The 19,613-nt window shown below is 55.9% G+C and overlaps 5 protein-coding genes across 5 annotated transcripts; 1 reads left to right on the top strand and 4 right to left on the bottom strand.

The window, feature by feature from the left end:
* Positions 1-555: 555 nt before the first annotated feature.
* B0H64DRAFT_365211 (uncharacterized protein) lies at positions 556-2,965 on the bottom strand (the record flags this gene model as incomplete). The annotated part of the gene is made up of 4 exons (XM_062801868.1): positions 2,151-2,965; positions 1,596-2,079; positions 1,401-1,537; positions 556-1,333 (listed from the first exon to the last, which is right to left on the bottom strand). Exons 1-4 carry the CDS (start codon positions 2,558-2,560, stop codon positions 556-558), a joined length of 1,809 nt encoding a protein of 602 aa, XP_062655873.1. The 5' UTR covers positions 2,561-2,965.
* A 567-nt stretch (positions 2,966-3,532) lies between these two features.
* On the bottom strand, positions 3,533-6,564 carry B0H64DRAFT_365209 (uncharacterized protein). The gene is made up of 2 exons (XM_062801867.1): positions 5,805-6,564; positions 3,533-5,632 (listed from the first exon to the last, which is right to left on the bottom strand). Exons 1-2 carry the CDS (start codon positions 6,130-6,132, stop codon positions 3,864-3,866), a joined length of 2,097 nt encoding a protein of 698 aa, XP_062655872.1. The 5' UTR covers positions 6,133-6,564; the 3' UTR covers positions 3,533-3,863.
* A 3,361-nt stretch (positions 6,565-9,925) lies between these two features.
* Positions 9,926-10,911, top strand: B0H64DRAFT_426488 (uncharacterized protein; the record flags this gene model as incomplete). The annotated part of the gene is made up of 1 exon (XM_062805736.1): positions 9,926-10,911. The coding sequence occupies one exon, from the start codon at positions 9,926-9,928 to the stop codon at positions 10,742-10,744; it is 819 nt and encodes a 272-aa protein (XP_062655871.1). The 3' UTR covers positions 10,745-10,911.
* A 130-nt stretch (positions 10,912-11,041) lies between these two features.
* Positions 11,042-12,746, bottom strand: B0H64DRAFT_365204 (uncharacterized protein; the record flags this gene model as incomplete). The annotated part of the gene is made up of 2 exons (XM_062801866.1): positions 12,041-12,746; positions 11,042-11,929 (listed from the first exon to the last, which is right to left on the bottom strand). The coding sequence occupies exons 1-2, from the start codon at positions 12,524-12,526 to the stop codon at positions 11,042-11,044; spliced, it is 1,374 nt and encodes a 457-aa protein (XP_062655870.1). The 5' UTR covers positions 12,527-12,746.
* A 352-nt stretch (positions 12,747-13,098) lies between these two features.
* B0H64DRAFT_365203 (uncharacterized protein) lies at positions 13,099-14,909 on the bottom strand. Its single transcript, XM_062801865.1, has 3 exons — positions 14,181-14,909; positions 13,912-14,123; positions 13,099-13,853 (listed from the first exon to the last, which is right to left on the bottom strand). The coding sequence occupies exons 1-3, from the start codon at positions 14,774-14,776 to the stop codon at positions 13,237-13,239; spliced, it is 1,425 nt and encodes a 474-aa protein (XP_062655869.1). The 5' UTR covers positions 14,777-14,909; the 3' UTR covers positions 13,099-13,236.
* Positions 14,910-19,613: the final 4,704 nt, after the last annotated feature.

Raw genomic sequence — 19,613 nt, 5'->3', positions numbered from 1 at the left:
TTTTTGAGGATACGGGACAGGGCATGTGGTTCTGACATCTGGAACTCGGATTATGGATGGTGTGCTCCATTTCCTTTGTTTGGTTCAACTCTTCTTCGGACACAGGTAATGCAATCTGCTTCTTCACCTACCCGCATCTTCGCTTCCATGACCCTGCGCTTGAGACGACAGATGGAATGTCAATATGCGTCAATCTGCTTGACAAATCGAGACCTGCTTCCCTAGATATCATCACAACATGGCCACTTTAGTAGCGTACGCAAGGGTGTAATTGTGATGCGGGTATCTCTGCCTTGTCCCGTAAACCAACTTGAAGTGATCGAGGTGCTCCTTCGATTATGGCTCATGGCCAAGCCCTCTCGAGAATCTCATACTCCCGTCGATAGATCATAGCTTCTGGATCATGACCATGGTTCGACAGACTCACTGCATCCATACAAGTGCGTAGGCACAAATTACCGATTATTCATGTATCGTCGTATCATCCAACGCCCCTACTCGACGGCCGACTAGCTTACCCATACAATAATAGCACATCCCACTTACACCACCCCCTTACTCTTCTTTCACCCCCCCACCAACCCCCTCCCCATCCGCATCAACCCCCTCCCCCTCCTCATCCTCCTCCTCCACCCCCCAATCCTTCCACCCCTCCCCCCTGACCCAGCTAATCCCCTTCCGCCACGCGCCCTCCCTAACCGCCTTCGCATCCCGCTCATACACCACCCCAGTCAACATCAGCGCCGCCACAAACACCCACACATCCCCACCGCGCATGGCGCGCCACCAGCGCCGCTTCACGCCCACCTTCCACAGACTCTCGACGCTCGCCTTCGCACTCCCCAGGAACACCGACCGGCGCCCGGCCGGCCCGGCGCCCCCAGGACCCCCCTGGTGCAGCAGCGCCCAGAACCCCGCGACAAACCCGCCGAGGAAGAACCGCTGCGTCGGCAGCAGGGCGCGCGGCAGCCAGGCCTGGAAGAAGCAGACCGAGGACCAGGCGGTGGCGAGGGAGCCCGTCAAAAACCCCGCGGTGCGCAGGGCGCTGGAGAGGAGGCGGCGCAGGGTGGACAAGGGGAAGTGGTAGAGCTGGGAGGCGCGCGGGAGGAGCAGGGCCGAGTAGACGAGCACGAGGAGGCGGGTGAGGGGCGGGAAGGAGCGCAGCCAGAAGTGGAGGTAGGTGCGCGTGCAGGACGGGTCGGACGGGTGCAGGGTGGCGCAGGAGAGCGAGGTGATCAGCGGGTGGGCGCCTGACGTGATGGGCGCGATGGCGGCGAGCGAGGGAGGGAGCACGTCCTCTTTGACGGGGAAGAGGGTGGGGGAGACGAAGGCGCTGGGTTTGGGGGGGTAGGTGTTAGTGTTGAGTCTGAGAGAGGAGGGGGGTAAGGTGGAGGACTCACGGCCAGTTCAGCCGAGCCATTTGGGCGAGACTATCGGCAATTTCGCCGGCTTGAGGCCACTTCAGACCGACGGGGTAGTCCTCCGGCTTGGGGCGGAGGTAGGCAGTCGAGTTCTTGAAGATGAAGTTGCCCCAGAACTAAACAAACGTCAAGTCAGTAACTGGTGTTTCCCTGCTCGCGATCGCACCAACTCACCGATGGGAAGCAGTCCCTGTCGAACACCAGCGCATGCAGGAGCTGGCCAAACGCAAATGGCTGCAGCATCCAGCTGCCCCACCACCACGGCCGTGGCCTTAGCTTATCCGGCTTGCCGTTCACCCCCTTCTCCCATCCCCACAACATGCCGTTGTCCTCGGCGCAATTCCACCCAAACTCGAGAGCCCGGAAGATGGTGTACAGGGCAACGGTCATGCGAAGTTGCCGGTTAGGGTACACACCCAACGCCAAACCGGCGAGCGAGGCACCCACGGCGGGAGCGTAGGGAGAGGCTAACGTGCTGGCCGTTTTGGGATTGCGCAGCCGGAAGGGGGCGGCCGAGGGGTCGAGGATATGGGCGCGCATGCGACTGAAGAAGCGGAAGAGGATGCGGTACATCAGCAGGATGGTGCTGAGAGAGAGGGAGAGGCGGAGGGTTGGTGACTTGTGCAGCGGCTGCTTCTTGGTAGTTGCAGATGCGGTGCTGGAATAACAGTGTCAGCTTGTATTCTCAACTGCGGAGCGTGAAGACCAGAGGGAGTGAACTCGACATACTCTTTCTTCCCCAACACCCTCGCCGACACCACCTCCCAGAGTTTCATCAGCGCGCCTGTCGCGACAAACACGCGAATCGAGTGTCGGACCGCGCGCGCATTGTACTCGTCGCCACCGCGTGTCCTGTCGTCCTCCCCATCCCTCTCTGTCCCTTTCCCTTTCCCATTGCCTCCCTTGCCCGCCGGCTGGGTGGGCCCGCGACTACTCCCGATAATCCTCTGCACCGTGCCCACTGTCGGCGCGTGCTTTTTCAGGGCTCGTGATCGCGAGATGACGTATTTGTGGAGGGTCGCATATTCGCGCGCCGAGATGGTGTAGCGGAGCGCGTTGCGAAGGATGGGGTCCGTCGTGGATCGCGCTGTCACGGACGAAGAAGCGCTTGATCCAGGCGCCCCCGCCCTCGAAGCCATTTTGGGCTGTGTTGTGTTTGCGTACGGATGTTGTTGCGGCAATTGGTGAAGTCGCGACTGTCGGTCGATTCGGGTCGGCTATCGGACCCCTTTATTAACGGCGCGGAAGGGATGCGAGCTTGGCCCAATAAGCTCCTAAAAGGTCCAAGGTCGTCGATAATCGGATGCGCGTCCTGTCGCGTATTCCCAATCCGTGGCAGCTATAAACGACGGAAACACGGGTTGCTGTTGTGGCTGCCTTCGATGCTTTGCCGTCGAGCAATTCCAGAGATGACGAGTGGAAGGTCAGCTTCCCAGGACGCGGGTCCAGGAGGATGTCGTGCATTGACGGGATTATTGCCGTGGAATTACCTCCATCCATGTGCAGCGCAGGAAGCCTCGGTTCTGGGGTGAGCCAAGACATTGAATGGGGCTTCCCCACACCCCACACTCCCTTCGTCATTCCGCTTCCCGGCAGCTTCACGTGCAAGTACACACCAGGGATCCCAAGTCGGGTTGAGCACACCAAAACATGTTTCATGAAGCAATACAGTACATAGGTAGTAAGCCAACATGGACGACCCCCAACGCCTGAAAATACCTCCCATATTACCTTCGTAGTTCCCTTTACATTTACACCTCACGCCAAGCAATTCACCAAAGGTATGCTTGCTTTTCCCCTTCTGGTATTACCATCGTCCCCTCTTTTTTTCACACCCATCCGGTTTCCCCTTGGCAAGAATCTATCATTAACAAGCCAACTCCTATTTTCCTAACCCAATCCCAAGCACCCGCGAGCAAACCGCCCGAAAGACGCAAACGTTGCTTCATCCCATCTCCTCCCCACGAAGGTCAGCCCCAAAGCAGGCGCCAACCGGTCTTGGGAGTCTGATGGACTCGGTCGCCCCTCGGAAGGGGAACTGAGTTTTGGTAGTAGACGCATGAAGCTCTGCCGGTACGCCAGGTCAATGTGGCCTCGCATCAGCCACCGAGAAAAAAAGCGGGAGCTGGTCGTCCCGCGTCGAGAAGGAAACCCCCAAAAGTAGAAAAAAGGAAACCGCTCATAGCATGCCCCCGTTCCCTCTAGCCTGCCCAACAAACGAGGGCAAGCAATTTTGTGTAACCATGTGACTCCAGGCGCAATGCAAAGAATGCCAAGCAGCATGTAAGAAAAGGTGTATCGACCGACAAAGCAGGAGGAAAAGGAAACCATATGAGCCAGTAAATGCAGATGCGAGCGGAAACCCCCATATATCCCCCAACCCAACTCCCCAAACTCATAAAGTCGTGAGAACTAACCGGCCCAAGGTTGTAACTGCAAGGCTCAGGTGCTAACGTTGGACGAAGTCGGCTGCGACCACGTGTGGACAAGGTAGGGGAGGTCGCCAGGGAATACCTCTTCCTTGAACCCCATGTTGTTGACCCAGAAGTCATCCATGTGCCCCACGACCAGGGGACCTGTCGCGTTCTCGACTCGCTCTTGGTAGGCGCGGAGCTGTGGGTCAACCTTCTCCAGGGCTCGCTGGCGCCTCAGCTCACGCTCGACAATAACGTCGGTGATCATGGACTGCCGAGATGCGGGTGTGAGCTCCCCGGAGAGCTTCGCTAGATGGGGGTGCTCCAATATCTGCTTCAGAGGCTCAAACGGCAAGTTGAGCAGGATGCGAGAGAGGAGGGTTTCGTTAGGGGTCGGGGCACGCGCGTATCCGTTCTTGGATGGTGAGATGTCTCCAAACTTGATCTGGGACAAGCGAAGGTTGGAAGATACGCGCGGGTTCCGGGGCATCTGGGCCTGAGTCATGGAGGACTGGCGGCTATGGTGCCCACCAGACGTACCATTGGCAATCGTGGGTCCATTGGAGCTACGTGTCGGAGCGTTCGAAGGCGGGAAACGAGGGAAACCGTAATCGCCTGCGTTGGCGTCAAGGACAAAACTGGCTGGGAAGTTGTGAACAATGAACGAAAGGACCTGCTCCAAGAGCACCGAGATGTTGAAGCCATCGTTCCGCGGGGATACGGCCGTGATCTGTGAAACGAACTTGACCGCCAACTCGATCGTGTTCCAGTGAAGAAGGCTGCTGGCGCGATGGACGGCGACAGAGTGCACCCAGGGTAGCTGCAGATACCGTGCAGTGGCAATGTAACCGAGCGCGGTCTTGAGATCGTCTCCAATGTCCCGAAGGCGAAGTTCGGTAGGAAGATGGCCATCGGCGAGGCTCCAGCCGTACAGGGAGCGGAGGGAGTACCAGAAGATATCCGACCGCATATACTCATCGCTGACTTCAAGTAAGATGACGCCGCCCGGCGCGGTTCCTTGGGACTTCATGACCCCGGCAAGCATGGGGCTGCGAGAGAAGATGAAGCGGTGACCCTGAGTCCTGAGAACGCGGTGCAACTGTCGGTAGCCGGGGTGGTCCTGGAATTCCGGGCTATCCGGGAAGCGGACCTCAAGCACGCAATCATTGAAGGTGTTATCCGAGATTCCATGCCTGAGGAAAGACAGGGCCTCGTCCTGGTCACGTAGGGCCTGGTAGGCAGACACCGAGCCGGGGGTAGGATGTCCGGTGCCATTCATCCCCGGGGGAGGCATCGTGCCTTGTCCCGCGGATACCGGGGCGTGGGTGCCGGTGCCGTTACCAGCGGGGTAGTGGTTGAAAACATGTTCCTCGGCCTGCAGAGATGACTGCGATCCGTGAAAGCTATGAGGCGTCGGCGGCCCGTGGTGGTTTAGAGGGGTCGGGGGGAAACCATCAACGGCTGCCGAGACGACGAGCGGCCGACCATATCCATCCACAGGCGGCGGATAAGGGAGGAGGCCCGGCGGAGGGGCGAAACCGCCGCCCGAGCGAGGAGCAGGCGAGGATGCATTGGAATCGTGGAGACCGTTGAAAACCAAGCTCCCGGTGCTAATATGGTGTTGGTGGAAACCTGGTCGGTTCATCAGGGCAGGGTGTGGAGCCATGATGGGGCCTTCGGGGACCGGACCGGATGTGCCCATGGGCTCGGGTGCGGGGTTGGGAAGTCCCGGAGGTCGATGACGGGTAGGTGAGTGCGCACGCTGGGCAGGGACAGTAGATGAAATTGTCGGGGTATCTGCCATCGCGTTTGGTTTGTCAGCCAGCATTCCCGCCTGCAAGGGTGTGGAAGCTGTGCTCGGGGGCAAGCGACAGGAAGGCCGGCGGGGGTTGAGGGCGAGGCCAGAGAAATGGCCCGCGGGGGATCCAGGGCAAACCAAATGGTGAAGGAGAAGGCAAATTCGACATACCTTTATCGTCTTCTTCCGCCGCTGTCACAGGCCCGGCTGGCGCCGTTGTAGTGGCAGCTTGGACGGGAGCAACAGAGGGAGTTGCGGAATCGAGATCGGTTGTGGAGCTTGGGCCATGCCTAGCTGAGTTCCCGTTCACCTGGGCTTTGCCCTGTTTCGGCACCTGTGAACCCGTGTTCGGAGACGACGATGAAGCGGTCGGAAGGGCAGGTTGCTTGCTCGCTGGCCGTTGAGGATAATTGAGGGGCAGAACGGGCACGACGGGTCGGTGGGGGAGCCGAGCAGCGGGCTTGGCGGGCTTCCCAGTGGTTCCATTGACAGGCGCCATATTTGCAGTGAGAGATGGCAAAGGTAATTGTGGTAATCGAGAAGGATGATCAGAGCGTGATCGAGATGGATAAGGCCGGAGGCGGCGAGAGCAAGAATCGGGAGGAAGTCACCGAGGGGAGAAAAGAGGTCGTGAGGTGGAATCAAAAAGCCCGAACACTTGGCGGCGTTCGCAGAACTTTGACTTGTGCGACGCGCAGCCTGGGCCTCTGTTTGCGACAAAGGTTAGCGAAAAGTGGCAATTGGCAGCTGCACGGTGGAAGCAGTACGTTTGGTTGCTGCGGATTGACGGCGGCGAGCGAAAAGGTCCGCAAGTACTGTGCACGGCAGTTCCACTCAGGTCCAAGTTGCGTTTGATCAGTGAGCAAAGCAAAACGAGCGACGATGTCGTTGAGCGCAATCAGTGCGAGACACTTTGGCTCTGGCCCGAATTGGACCCAGCGATGATGCCAAAATTTTGACTTTCCCCGCCGAAAAAAAATAGTGCCAGCTTATGATTGGGCAGGACCTCTTGTGGGGTTGGAAGTCTGGTCTGTGCGCCGAGCTGCCTGGCCACAACATCGAACTGCAGCGCGTGACGTTGCGGACTCGAGCAAACGGAATGACGCTGATCAACAACCTCCGCGATTTGACAATTACAGACTAACACTCACACCCACAGGTGTTACTTCGAGTTTCCTTTACAATTACAAAGGGACATTGAACTTTATGGTAGTTCCCGAGCAGTTTGTCTCAGTGCGTACTCCAACCGCTCCTCCAACCGCTCCTCCGAGACCTTGCATGGTTCGTCCGATGCACGACTTGCATACCAACCTTCGCTGGCCGAACAGTCTCGACCACCCATCGCCCCTACTTTGTATCCCGGGGTTTGCTGTCCGGCCTCTCCGGACGTTTGAAGCTCTAAGGCCTTTCATTTTGCAATGCAATTTGGCAATGTAAACTGGCCGGATAACCACCTATGTTTTTGCTATCTTTTTGGACCACGGCATTAACCCGAGTGTCCTGGTAGGCTTGCAAAAGCATACAACCACCTTGCCTATTCTTTGTTTTGCCTTTCTGACGGAATCCGACGCACGCGAACGCCCACCCAGTGGACAGAACAAGGTCGGACTCCAAGTGTAGATGTTGACCAAACCATGACCGTAGGAACTCAATAAAAGTTATCTAGGAGCCTAAAGAGGCGTGTATTTACTCAACCTAGTTTCCTTTTACTCGGTTTCCCTCATTTGGTTTCTTTTATTTCAATTTATGCCGCCTCTACTTTATTCTTTGCTTGAGTTCTTCCCTTTCCAATCAATTCCTTTGACATTTTTGGCCGGAGGGTGCCGCCATCGGTCAAACAACCCACCCCTGGCGGGTTCTCTCGGCATTCAGCTTCTGCGGGGGAGGGGCAGTTCACGCTAACAGCCGATCCGGGCCGATCCGATGCTGGGCTGCTTGTCCGATGCTGGCGTATCACAAGCCAATGCTGGTCCAAGGAAAACCGAGCTATCTATAGGTTGGCCATATCTCACTCTTCGGGCAACGGGGCTCTTCAAGTCTCCGACGGAAGGACAAGAATCAACACATCAACACCAACATCAACATCGACAGCGACCTGGCTCCGAGGGTGTTATTCCCGGCATACCTGCCACTCGGACGCCCGGCCGAGACGGCGCACCTGTTTCATCAACGTCATGGTATTTTGGAGCAAAAATATACGACATGATAGCGGCGGAGGTGAAGAGAAGAGAGGCGAGCTGAGACGTAGATTGAAAAAGATAGATCCCTAGATGTATTTGGAAATTATTTAAGGTCAGGTACCTCCGGAGGAGTACAGAGGCCAATCGTTTCAATTGTTTTCTTTTATTAGTACGTACCTGTCTTTCCTTTCCTACCTATCTTTCCTTCAACTTTACTCGCCACGGTCACACATCCTGAAGACACCTCAGACCGACGGACTGGCGTAACGCCCCCGGCGACGACGATGAACGGCTAGTGATCCCAAACACTCCCGCGAAGGGAGGTGGAGGCGGCAGCAAAGCAGGCAGCACAACGCTGTCGAAAGAAGCATGGCGCTAGTTGCCGTATGTGCGGTATTCATTCGTATATTAGACCTAGCTCAGCACGTCCCTACATGCCCAAGGCATTTAGTACGTCCGCAACGCGGGTATGTCCCCGAATGCTAAACGTAAACAACAACAACAAATCTCACTCTCTCTCGCAACACTGTCGAATAGCCATGTTGCTATGCATTCTCAGCCGCTCTCTCCGTTTCTATATAAGCGCTGTGCGTGTTCGGTGCTAATGGAAGGCCTCCTAGGTATTAGCTCCTCCCCCAGCCCGATGAATTCTGACAATGGCAAGTTCTTGAGGTAGTAAGCAATGCAGCCTGTTCGATTGTTGTCTACGAACTTGATAACCATTGAGACTAAAGCTTTTTATTATTGCATTTGTTGTGCCCCCTTTCGCTGCACCGAATCTAACAACCCTTTATTGATACCTTCAGTGAACCACTTCAAAGTCGGGTCGGAGGGACTCATCAAAATAAGCATCTTCGCCGTACCACCTCGGCCCTACCTAGTAGGTATGTCTCATGGCGGTCGATTTCTTCGCTACAAGCTCGGATAATACGTACAGCATCTCCAAAGTCACACAGAGCCTAACGCGGCCGTCGTCTGCTTGTCCCCACCTACGCTGCGGCTTTTCGTCGCCAAACTCATCCCCGGCCTCCGCACCAAGAATCATGGCTCACACGGCACACCGGGCTCCACCACCGGCAGAACCAACAACCCCAGCATTCGCCCTCACTCGGAACTTAGCCGGCACAGGCTCGACGGCGGCGGCAGCGATGGGACGGAGCGCTACCACAAATTCTGGATGCTGGGCTCGACCTTCTCGCGTAGTCGCGGCCCGTCCGCCCCTCCTTAGGTACCTAACCAGCCGCTTCGTCCCCGGCTAGCATATCCTCTTTGCTGCTAGCGCGGCAGCTCGTTGGGCCGGCGGACGGAGGCGAGCTGTATGCACACGACGACCTCGGCTGCGTTGATGCCGCCAAGCCCATCGGTTGCGGATGCGCGCGCGAGCGTGTGTTGAATAGAATGCGGTGCCCGTCATTGTCCTTCAGAAATTAAAGGGCCCTTGGTTCTTAGCGCATTGGCATTATGCGCGAGAGGGCGCGAGAGGGCGCAGCAGCCACGGGCTAGTATAGCCGAGTGTAATCTGTACCTCATCAGCGGCGTAATTCGTGAGGGGCGGTAGAAATAAGCGAATCCCCACCAGCCAGAGGCGGCCGGGCCTGATGGAGATCGGCCCAGGGTTTGTGGGGACCCCGCCACGTGCGGGGCGGTCAGCCTGTCAGCCCCGGAGAGACTGCTGAATACCACTTCCGAATCTGCGGAGACAGGGTCTTGCTATTCCTGGGCTCAAGCTGGGCCCAAGGCCACTCAGAGGCAGTGTTGGCGGGGTCGCTTTTCAGCCCCAGGCCTTTCCCCCCGCGCTATTGGTCGGTAACAAACAGTTTTCTTCTTATTTTCGGTTTGTCGCCATGTGATTCGTCGCATGTAACGTGTAAGAGGGCGAACGACATGTTGCTATTTGTAGATTCAGGCGATGATAGCTGTCGCTCGGTGAGTCGGTAGGGAGGGAGCCAGAGAATGAAAGGAGAATGACCGAGGTAAGTGGAAACCAGAATCGCGAGCAGAACTCGAAGTATAAAACGGCTCGGTCTGAGGCAGTTTGAGCAAGTTCTTTTGAGCAAGTTATTCAAGCCACACTCATCATTCCATTAAGTTGCCTTCCAATTGATACCCACCATGAAGCTCTTGGCCCCCCTCGCCCTCCTCATCTCCCTGGCCTCGGCCAACTCTCCGCGGGCAATCAACATCGCCAGCTTTGAGGAACAATTTATCAACACCATCCCCGCCCGTTCCGTTTCGGACTCCTCCAACACCTCTTCCGTCACCCTCGTCGGTTACAAGTCCATCCCCATCGAGGCCGAGCATGTCGCCGACTTCGAAAAGGACTACTACGCCAACACCTCGCTGTGGGGCAACAACCGCGTCTATGACCGCCAGGCCCGCGCCGTGAGGGTCTACTTCCCCGTTGCCGGTGCTCTGGTCGGACTTGGCTCCCGCGGCGAGCATGTCGAGGCCGACCTCCTTGGCCGGATCCCCTCGGACCAGTCCGACGAGAGCCTCCCTCACGTCGGGCGAGGACTGCACGTCCTCGGACGCAGGAAGACCGAACAGGTGACGGGCGTCGAGGGCAACATTGTCCGGGACGGCGTCATCTACCTGTCAGAGCCGGCCAAGCCCGTTCGCCACGTTGGCCGGGCCATCGTCTACGACTTTGGCGGCAAGGAGCTGCACTCCCACGGCGAGCACGGCCACCCGCACGTCGAGAAGCGCGCCAAGAAGAGCTGCCTGCAGAACCACAACGGCAAGAACTGCTCCAAGGCCTACGGCATCAACAAGGGCCGCTGCAAGATGAACTCCAAGGCCTGCATGGACTACAACGGCCTCGTCACCGACTGCAAGAACTACTCTTCCGGCTGGAAGAAGTACAGGAACTTTGTCGACAGCGATTGTGATGTGTCGTTGGGCAAGGGCCACTGCTGGAACGAGATTATGTAAAGCTTGATTAGGTAGCGAGGTATGGTAGGTGGTATGGTGGGTGGTATGCAGAACGGATCATGTGCATATGGTAGGGTGGCAATGGAAAGGGTCGGACACTTGGGCCCCGGGTATTTTTGAGGGAAGGATTGCTAAATTGGGAAGAGGCCATATGGTGGGAAGGTGACTTATACAGGAGGACGGCGCGGAATAAACTTTTGTCAAGTGTTGAACCCATTCATCATTCGTCCAAGCACCATCAACTCGAAGGACCAGTGCAATGCTAAACTTGAATGTTGATTGCTATTATAAGTGGTTTCATCCCGGGAAAAAGGCCGCAGACGACGAGTTTGCTGCAACCGACCTTACAACACCCGGACTGGTCGGGGCTGAACAGAATCGTGGACCACGGGAAGCAGTGGTTTGGCGCTCAGTATCCCTCCCTTTACCCGAAGGCTCCCCCGGCATCCCGGCCAGATATAAGCCCTCGTACTCGTTGTTCTCCCTCACATCGTTCTCGTCCAGCGGCGGCGGCCTCCGGTACGGATAGTGCGGTACCGGTTCTCCGTCGATCCACAGTCTTCCGATACGACTACCATCAACATCACTGTTTAACTGCATCTCTTCCCCCGTTCTCTTCATCGCCGCTCTCAACCCGGAAACAATCGCACAGCGCGCATCCCCCAACGCTCTCCGCTGCCAGTCCCACGGCCCGTCCGCCACAGCCACCCTCTGATCCGCCGTGCCCAGTCTCTGTCCATACCGATTCATCACCACGCTCGCGGCCATCAGCAAACCAGCGCCGGGCGCACTATCCCCCCCTCCCCCCTCACCTGCCCCAAGCCCAAGTTGTGTCCTTCCCGCCCACCGCGTGAACACGCACCCCTCATTCCGACACCCCGTCAAACCAAGCACGCAGCGCGAGTCGAACCGGTTGCGCATCCACTCCCCACATCCAGCACACTCCCAGTACACCGGGTCCACGAACCGCGGCGACGCATACAACCCCCCGACTGTCCTGATGAGCAGCTTAGCCCTGGGATCACGGCCGAGGGGCCCCGCATACAGCGCGCAATTCACGCACTTGCAATGCCGACAGCTCTCCCGCCAGCAGGCGTCATAGTCCTCGGCCCCATCATCCGCGTCCCCACCCCCCAAACCTCCCCCATGACTGCGAGCCATACCCGGGCTTGTCCCTATCCCCCTCTCACCTACCCTCCCCAAACCATACATCCCGCCACCACCACCCTCCCCTTCCCCAAAAGCCCCCTCCACCCCCATCCCCATCTCCCCCCGCTCCAAGGTCCCAACCCCCACCGCAGACCCAGACCCCGACCCCGAGCAATGCACCATCCCCACGGGATCCCAATACCCCTCCCCCGCACACCGACAGCACAGCCAGCGATTAATCTGAGATTGAACCGGCGGGGCACCACCACCACCACCGCCGCCGTTGTTAGAAGGGTAGCGAACGGCAAACGCGCGCAGGACATGCTGGGGCACGACGCGCGGGGAGGGCAGGGCGTGCGTGGGGAAGGTGAGGAGGGTGCGCGTCTCCGTGCGCTCTGGCCCCTCTCTGGCAGTTGGTGAGGTGACTGGGGTAGCGGTGATGGGAGTGGTGGGGGTGGTTGGGGAACGGGGGAGGGTTGTTAGGGTTGCTGGTGATGTTGTTGGTGGGGTTGATGTTGATGTTGGTGATGACGATAATGATTGTGGTGGTGGTGGTGGTGGTGGTGGTGGTGGTGTGGCGGGTGAGAAGGGGGCGGGGATGGGGAGGACGGGGATGTGCGGTCGGTATGTCATTGTGTAGTTGCTGCTCGGAGAATATCGAGACTTGCTCGTTGGATTCGATGGGTAAAAGCAAACTGCGGGCCCAACTCGGCCGTCAATATTGCAGATCTGGGAAGAGAAGTTTATAAAGCGGAGAACGGACGGAAACGGGCAATAGTAGCAATACAATTGCCGGGCCCTTTCGATGGAGGACGTGGGCGTGGGTGGGATATGTATACCGACATGAGAAACCCACTGTTCACCGCTGGCCACTGCCCTACCGCTTTTCTCGACCTCGGGTGAATCAACGACCTGCTCCGGTTGGCGGCATGCCTGGAACGGCTTGGCTCGTCGCACACTGCAGGCTGCAGTCTCGAACCTCTCAGAATCTTCATTCGATGGCCCTTGTCCAACGGCACCGAGGAATGGAGGGGCTTCCAGCGTATCACCACAGAGCGGCCTCGAATAAAGGGGTGCGCAAGGCCTCTGGATACGCCGATGAGTGGACGTTAGGTTCCGCCGATGACGGGCTATTCCCAGTAAATACACACAACATAGGCGATCACTGCTATACGCCGCCCTTATAACCACCCGACAACCGCTCCGTGAAAGTTGCACAGCATGGTAGAAGCATCCACTCAACTGCCAGATGTCCATCAAATCCGTCCCGAGACTGATGCCCACAAGCGCTCACCCACACATCAAACAAGAAAGCCACCCTTTCTCATGGATCCCACAGTCGCTTACTCCTCTGAACGCTCCGTCGTGATATCCGCATCGTCGCCCTCTTTGAATGACTCCAAATGAGACTCGGTGTCCAAGACCTGTGTAAAATGGACAGGGTTCAGGCGCAGGCTTTTGAGAATTGACTCTGAGCTGGCGACCTCGCCATCCAGATGCTCGAGATCCTGGAAAGTTTCAGGACCGACAGCGCCACATTTCTGGGCATGGAGCTTGAGCTGATTGACGATGTCAACGGTAAGCCGAACCTTCTCGCGCATGACGCCGTCAACCACCTCCTCGTAATCAATGCCGCAGCTGGTATGGCTGTCAAGATGAGGAGGGATTCCCGGAAGCTTGAATCGAGACACCTTGATGGCCCGCACCATCTTTGCTAAGTCTGCAACACTGCCTTTGTACTCTTTGGCTGCCGGGAACGGTAGGAGACGAGCGGTCGCGAGGCTGGTCATCAGTGAGCCTAGCTGCAAGTGCTGGCACGCCTGCTTCAGTCCCATATCCCCGTCTTTGGAACGGCAATAATCCAAGGTCTCGTTGTCGCCGCTCATGAGTCCCTGGAGAGGCTCGCCGATAGCGCGCACAATCTTTTTCAGGCATTCATACCGGGTCTGCTTGATCAACTCTAAAGAGATTAAGCGGGTTAGAGAAGTTTATCTTCCACAGAGGATTCGGGCTCTTACCAAGAATGTTCGGGGGAAGACCCTGATCTTCCCAAGGTTGACCGCAAGCATCAAGCAGAGTTCCATCGTCGGCGAGAGTGGCCTTGTGTGCCGCCTTGGAGAGCATGCGGGTAAACCAGCGGCCTTCGCCAAACGCCCAGGTGAGAAACAGCGTTTTGTCATCGTCGTTGTCATCACCCTTCATGACGAGGTGCCAGTCGAGGCCAGCCACCCTAGAATGCGTCAGTTTGTTACAGATTGGGGGGTGGGGTCGGTTCCTGGAAACGCACCATTTCCCCATGTAAGGGAGGAGAAGATGAGCGCAGTCATACTTTTCCACGACTTGGGCGATGGAGTAGAGCTGATCGATGTCGGGGCGGTCCGGAATCTCATGAAACTTGTAATGAATGATCGAAAGCACAACGTTGATGCCGTAGTAGCTGTCGGCTCCATCGGCGAGTTGAACAATCAACTTACCGTCGGCACCTTTGATGGGCTTGAAGTTGTCAAGAAGATCGCTCAATTTCGGAGATGCCGCGACGATGAGGGCAGATACGACCTTGCATTGAATAAAAGTGTCCGCCGAGTCGCGGACCTGGAGGTACAGCTCCGCATTTTGGTGATACGACACGACTGAGGGCAGCTCCTTCGTCTCAACAGGAGACTTGGCCGCGTCACAGTTTTTACCGTCGTCATTGGTGACCAACTCCTCAGAGGATGTAGCTTCCACATGACCGGAGACGCCCGTCGTATCCTCGGCCGGTTCGGCGACGGAAGTGGGAGTGGTTGTGGAGGCCACAGCAGCCACCTGCTCAGCGAGCGTCGTTGACAGAAGAGGCGCAACAGGCGTTTCCACCTCAGCCCGCGACATGATCGCCGTTTCCATTGGATTTTCTGGATTTGTCAAAAAGTCGGATGGCGAAGAGTGAACGTAACTTGAACGATGCGGTTCCGGGGGATGTAAGAAAGTTGGAAGGAGAGGAAGAACTCGACTTGTAAAGTCCAATCGGTCGGGAGAGATGAATTGGAGTTTGAGGGGGCGAACTTGGGGGAAATGAACGAGGGAAAGAGGGCACAGGAAGGTAACAGCCTGCCCGACCGTTTGCTACACGCGCTTTGCGCAGGAAAGGAAGGAGCAACCCACCCAAATAATCGCGACAGCCGCACCGTCAAAACCTGCAATCGCTGAGTTCCGAGTCTCCTGCGGATTAACACACGGCGGTCTAGAAATCTTTAATTTGGTTGACTGTGGTAAAACGAGCCACATAAACATGTTTCCAGCTTGCAAATTTGGGGACGACGAGTAGCCTTTCTACCTATTTACCAGTTGGTTCAAGTACAGAGGTCGTTGACAATGGTCTAATAGTGCGGTCCCGGATAGAATTCATTGCTCCGCCTCCCCGCAGAAACCCGGATGTTCAACGGCAACTTCGCCTTTTTCTTTCCTTTTCTTTCTTTGGTCGTGGGTTTACGGTTTGAGTCATGAGGAATCTCAAAGGTAGCCGTCTCTCGCCCTCACCCACTTTCCGTTATTACTTACCATAGGGCGCCACCGGTGTCTGAAAATGCTCCTGGCAATTGTTTTGTTAAGCAAAATCCACTCTCAGATTCGAAATGAACGCGTGTTCATTTCAGAAACCTAAAATGATATTCTGTAGAGATTTATATAGAAGATTATTTTCAAGCCTAAAGATGATTTTAGAGTTATTTCTTTAAAGTCTAGATAGTATAGTATTATTAAGTAATTAGTCTTCTTAATTAATATAAGATTTTATAAATAAATATAAAAATTATAGTATTTTAAAAATTAATTTTATATAAAACTATGTGACGAACCTGTCTCTGGACCCGTCCTGTTAGGGTTCAGTATCGGTCGAAGGTATTCTCTCAAGGGTGCTTAGGTTCGGTGCAGCCAAAAGGTGCACAACAAAGACTTGTCTCAACAGTAGGCTCTCGATCTTGTAGCGAACTGTAGTTGTGATTGCTAACTGGAGAACTCCCAGAGCTCTCCAGAACGAGTGACTATATACTGTCTAATTTCTGGGTGCTTAGTCTGCTCAGTTGCTGAGCACACTGAGCACACTGCTCACCCTGCTCAGTTGCTGAGCACACTGAGCACACTGCTCACCCTGCTCAGTCGCTGAGCGCACTGAGCACACTGCTCATTGGTTATGTTAATGATTGGTCCGGGGCGCCCCGCGCCCCACTCCTGTGCTTCCAGCTCAGTGGTCGTGACACGATGCCCCCTCTCCGTGGCTGACGTCTCGGCGGCCTAACCTGCTACTTTTCTTTTTTTTTCGGCAACGCTGGTCCATTCTTCCCTTAGTGAGTATTCTCCTCGTCCCTCGTCGCCCACCATGTCTAACCGAGTGGTTAAGAGTTCGAAACGTGATTCCTCCAGTACCCAACGCCGCAAGGACCTTGCTCGCGACATCTCGTTCTTTGGCATCGACATGCTTCCTTGTTCTTATTGTGAGGCCAACGATCTTAAAGACTGCCGAGCCCTGGATCGTTCCGTCAAGTGCAACAATTGCCTTGAGCTTGGTCGTCCCGATTGCGACGTCCATGGTCTCACGCGCACCTTATCCGCCTCCTTTCGCCGCCAGAAAGAGAAACTGGACAAGGAGGAAGAAGAGGCGAACGCCGTGATTCTCCAGGCCGCTTCTAAGTTAGCGCGCCTTCGGACTCAGCGTCTTGCTCTGTCGGAGCGCTTCCACAAGGCGGCCGTCCGCGAGGAGCGCATCATCGAGGACCAGGAGCGGGAAGAGGCATTGGCCACTCTTGCCCCGCAGTCTGCCGATCCGTCTGGGGCCCAAGAGTCTGTCGTCCTTTCCTTGATATCGTTCCCCGACTGATTGTCCTCTAGGCCTTCCTTCGACGATTGGCTCGCCGGGGTCGATCCTTCTTTGGTGTTTCCTGTGGCCGGTCAGGGTTCCTCTGGTGGAACTCCTGAAGTTTCTCGGGGCAGTTGAGATTTGTAGCTGGTTGCCATGAATTGTCTTCTGGGCCGAAGTCCAGCCACTTGACCAAATACTCCAACTGTCCTTTCATGATGCGTGAATCTAGGACTTCCTCAACGTCCCATTCCTCCTCTTCGTCTTCTGCCTCGGCGTCCTTGTCGAGTCGCGCGTCCTTGGGTGCTGGTTCCAGAAGCGAAATGTGGAAAACGTTGGTCCGTAGTCGCATTGTTGAGGGTAACGCGAGTGCGTAATTGTTCTCCGAAATCCTTTTGTCGATTTTGAACGGTCCGATTTTGCGAAAATCGAGTTTCCTGCTTGGTCGCTTCGTGCGAAGATTTCGAGAAACGAGGTAAACTTTGCCCCCCTCTTCTAGGCGAGGTCCCTCGAGCCTGTTTCTGTCGTAGAACCTCTTCATCCTGGTTCGTACGAACTCGAGTTCTTCCTTGAGCATCGCATGCAGCGAGCTCATTTTGTCGGCTTTGACTGCCGCTCGGGGCACCGAGACATCGGGCCCCTGTCGCAAATCTGCTTCGTAGCCGTAATTCGCGAAGAATGGCGTGACCTTCGTGGTCTCCGTGACGGTGGTGTTGTAGGCGAGTTGTGCTGCTGGCAACAGCTCGACCCAATCGTCCTGCTGGAAGTTGACGTACAACCGTAGATATTGCTCGACGACCTGGTTGAGTCGTTCCGTCTGTCCGTCCGTCTGTGGGTGGTAAGCAGTCGAGAGCTTACTCTTCGTACCCAGCTTCGTCATCAGAGCTTGCCAAAACTTTGATGCGAACTTTGTATCTCTGTCCGTAATCCATTCCTCCGGCCATCCGTGGACCGAGGTGACGCTGCGATAGATCACGTCTGCAAGTTGTTCTGCTGACCATGTTTCCTTGTAAGGGAGGAAGTAGCTCCACTTGGTGAGTCTGTCCACCATCGTGAGGATGCTGTCGTATTCCACTCCCGTTACTGAGTCCTTGGATAGTGGCAGTTTGGTGATGAAGTCCATCGTCACCGAACTCCATGGTCGTTCCGCGACTGGCAATGGTTGCAACAGCCCGTATGGCTTGTGTCGTGGCGGTTTGCTTCGTCCGCAGAGGTCGCACTCTGCCAGGACTTCTTCCGTCGCTTGCTTGATTCCTGGGAAGTCGTAGTTCTGCTTGACTTTTGCAATTGTCTTGCTGATTCCCATGTGTCCTCCGAGTTTCGACTCGTGAATTTTCCGAATGAGCTCCTTTTGGTCGCCGGGCCTGACGTAGGCCTTGTCGTGGTACCAGAGTCTCGTTCCTTCAAGTCGCAATCCCGCGATCTTGGATTCCGGCTCTTCTTGCCATGCATCGCGTGCGTCGTCCGCGATGATTCCTTGGAAGTCTCGTTCCAATCGTTGTTCCCTGAAGGCTGCACAACATTCTACAAACTGTTGCAGAGGCCTGGCATTGGGATCTTCCTGCTGTCGCTGAAGTGCTGCGATCTCGTAGTCTTCAGTCGGTTGGGAAGCGTGCCGTAGCGATCCGTCTGTCTGTTGATGTAGCAATGGTGGTGAGGCTTCAGATGTGTTGTCATGATGATCCGCTCTCCTACTCAAGGCGTCCGCTCGTGCGTTCTCTGACCCTTTCTTGTAGTGGATCGTGAAGTTGAATTCGGACAGGAACTCTGCCCATCGAGTTTGTCGTCCGTTCAGCACCTTCGTGGTGGTGAAGTAGCGTAAGTTCTTGTGGTCCGTGTACACCTGAACTTCGTGTGTCGTGCCGCTGAGGTATGGTCTCCATTCCTGGAAGGCTTCGATGATTGCGAGAAGCTCCTTGTCGTGGATCGGGTAGTTGAGCCTTGGTCCCTCGAGTTTCTTGGAGAAGAACGCAACTGGGTGAAGCTTGCCGTCCTTGTCCCTCTGACCAAGTTGTCCTCCGATCGCGAAGTCCGATGCGTCAGCTTCGACTTCGAAAGGTGTGTTTGGGTCAGGCAGCATGAGCACTGGATCGGCGATAATCGCGTTGCGGATCCGTTGGAAAGCTTGCTCGTGCTCCTGCTTCCACTGGAATGTGGCATCCTTCTTGGTAAGTTCGTGTAGGGGTCTCGCGATGTCGCCGAAGTTCTTGATGAACATCCTGACAAAGTTGGCGAATCCGATGAATCCTCTGACCTCTGTGGCGTTCGTTGGTGTCGGCCACGTCCTGACAGCTTCCAGTTTCTCGGGTTCGATCTTGACCCATCCTGGGGAGATCTCGTAACCCAGGAATACTGTCTTCTTGACATGAAACTCGCTTTTGTCCTTGTTGACTGACAACTTGTGCTCATGCAGTGCATCCAGCACCTGCTGCACATGCTTCTTGTGTTCTTCGAGTGTCTTGGAGTAGATGAGAATGTCATCCAAATAGCAGACTGCAAATTTATCGAGGCAATGTCGAATTGCGTGGTCGATAGCGGCTTGAAATGTCGCTGGTGCGTTGGTCAACCCGAACGGCATGACGCGGTACTCGTAGTGCCCGTAGGGTGTCCGAAAAGCCGTCTTCCATTCGTCTCCTTCCTTGATGCGGATGTGGGCGTACGCTGTCGGAAGGTCGAGACGCGTGAAGTATTGTGCCCCTGACAGCTGGTCTCGAAGCCTTGAGATCAGTGGCAGTGGGTAGCGGTTCTTCACCGTTTCGCCGTTCAACTGTCGGTAGTCCACACACATCCTGAGTTTCCCATCCTTCTTTGGAACGAAGAGGACTGGGTAGCCCGCTGGAGATGTCGATGGTCTGATGTGTCCTATCTCGAGGTTCTTTTCGAGATAGC

This window comes from Chaetomium fimeti (genome assembly GCF_033439085.1).
Source record: "Chaetomium fimeti strain CBS 168.71 chromosome Unknown B0H64scaffold_7, whole genome shotgun sequence".
In the NCBI taxonomy this organism is placed as follows: Eukaryota; Fungi; Ascomycota; class Sordariomycetes; order Sordariales; family Chaetomiaceae; genus Chaetomium; species Chaetomium fimeti.
The sequence above is the reverse complement of the archived record's forward strand: the minus strand, read 5'-3'. Positions and strand labels throughout refer to the sequence as shown.

What these genes read in the sequence shown, in the direction of transcription:
- B0H64DRAFT_365209 (XM_062801867.1), bottom strand. Translation starts at nt 6,132, where the DNA reads ATGGCGCCTGTCAATGGAACCACTGGGAAGCCCGCCAAGCCCGCTGCT. An exon ending in GGCGGAAGAAGACGATAAAG is followed by an intron (nt 5,633 to 5,804) that starts GTATGTCGAATT and finishes ACGCGATGGCAG; the next exon opens with ATACCCCGACAATTTCATCT.
- B0H64DRAFT_365203 (XM_062801865.1), bottom strand. Translation starts at nt 14,776, where the DNA reads ATGGAAACGGCGATCATGTCGCGGGCTGAGGTGGAAACGCCTGTTGCG. An exon ending in CTCCCTTACATGGGGAAATG is followed by an intron (nt 14,124 to 14,180) that starts GTGCGTTTCCAG and finishes GACGCATTCTAG; the next exon opens with GGTGGCTGGCCTCGACTGGC. An exon ending in TCTTCCCCCGAACATTCTTG is followed by an intron (nt 13,854 to 13,911) that starts GTAAGAGCCCGA and finishes TAATCTCTTTAG; the next exon opens with AGTTGATCAAGCAGACCCGG.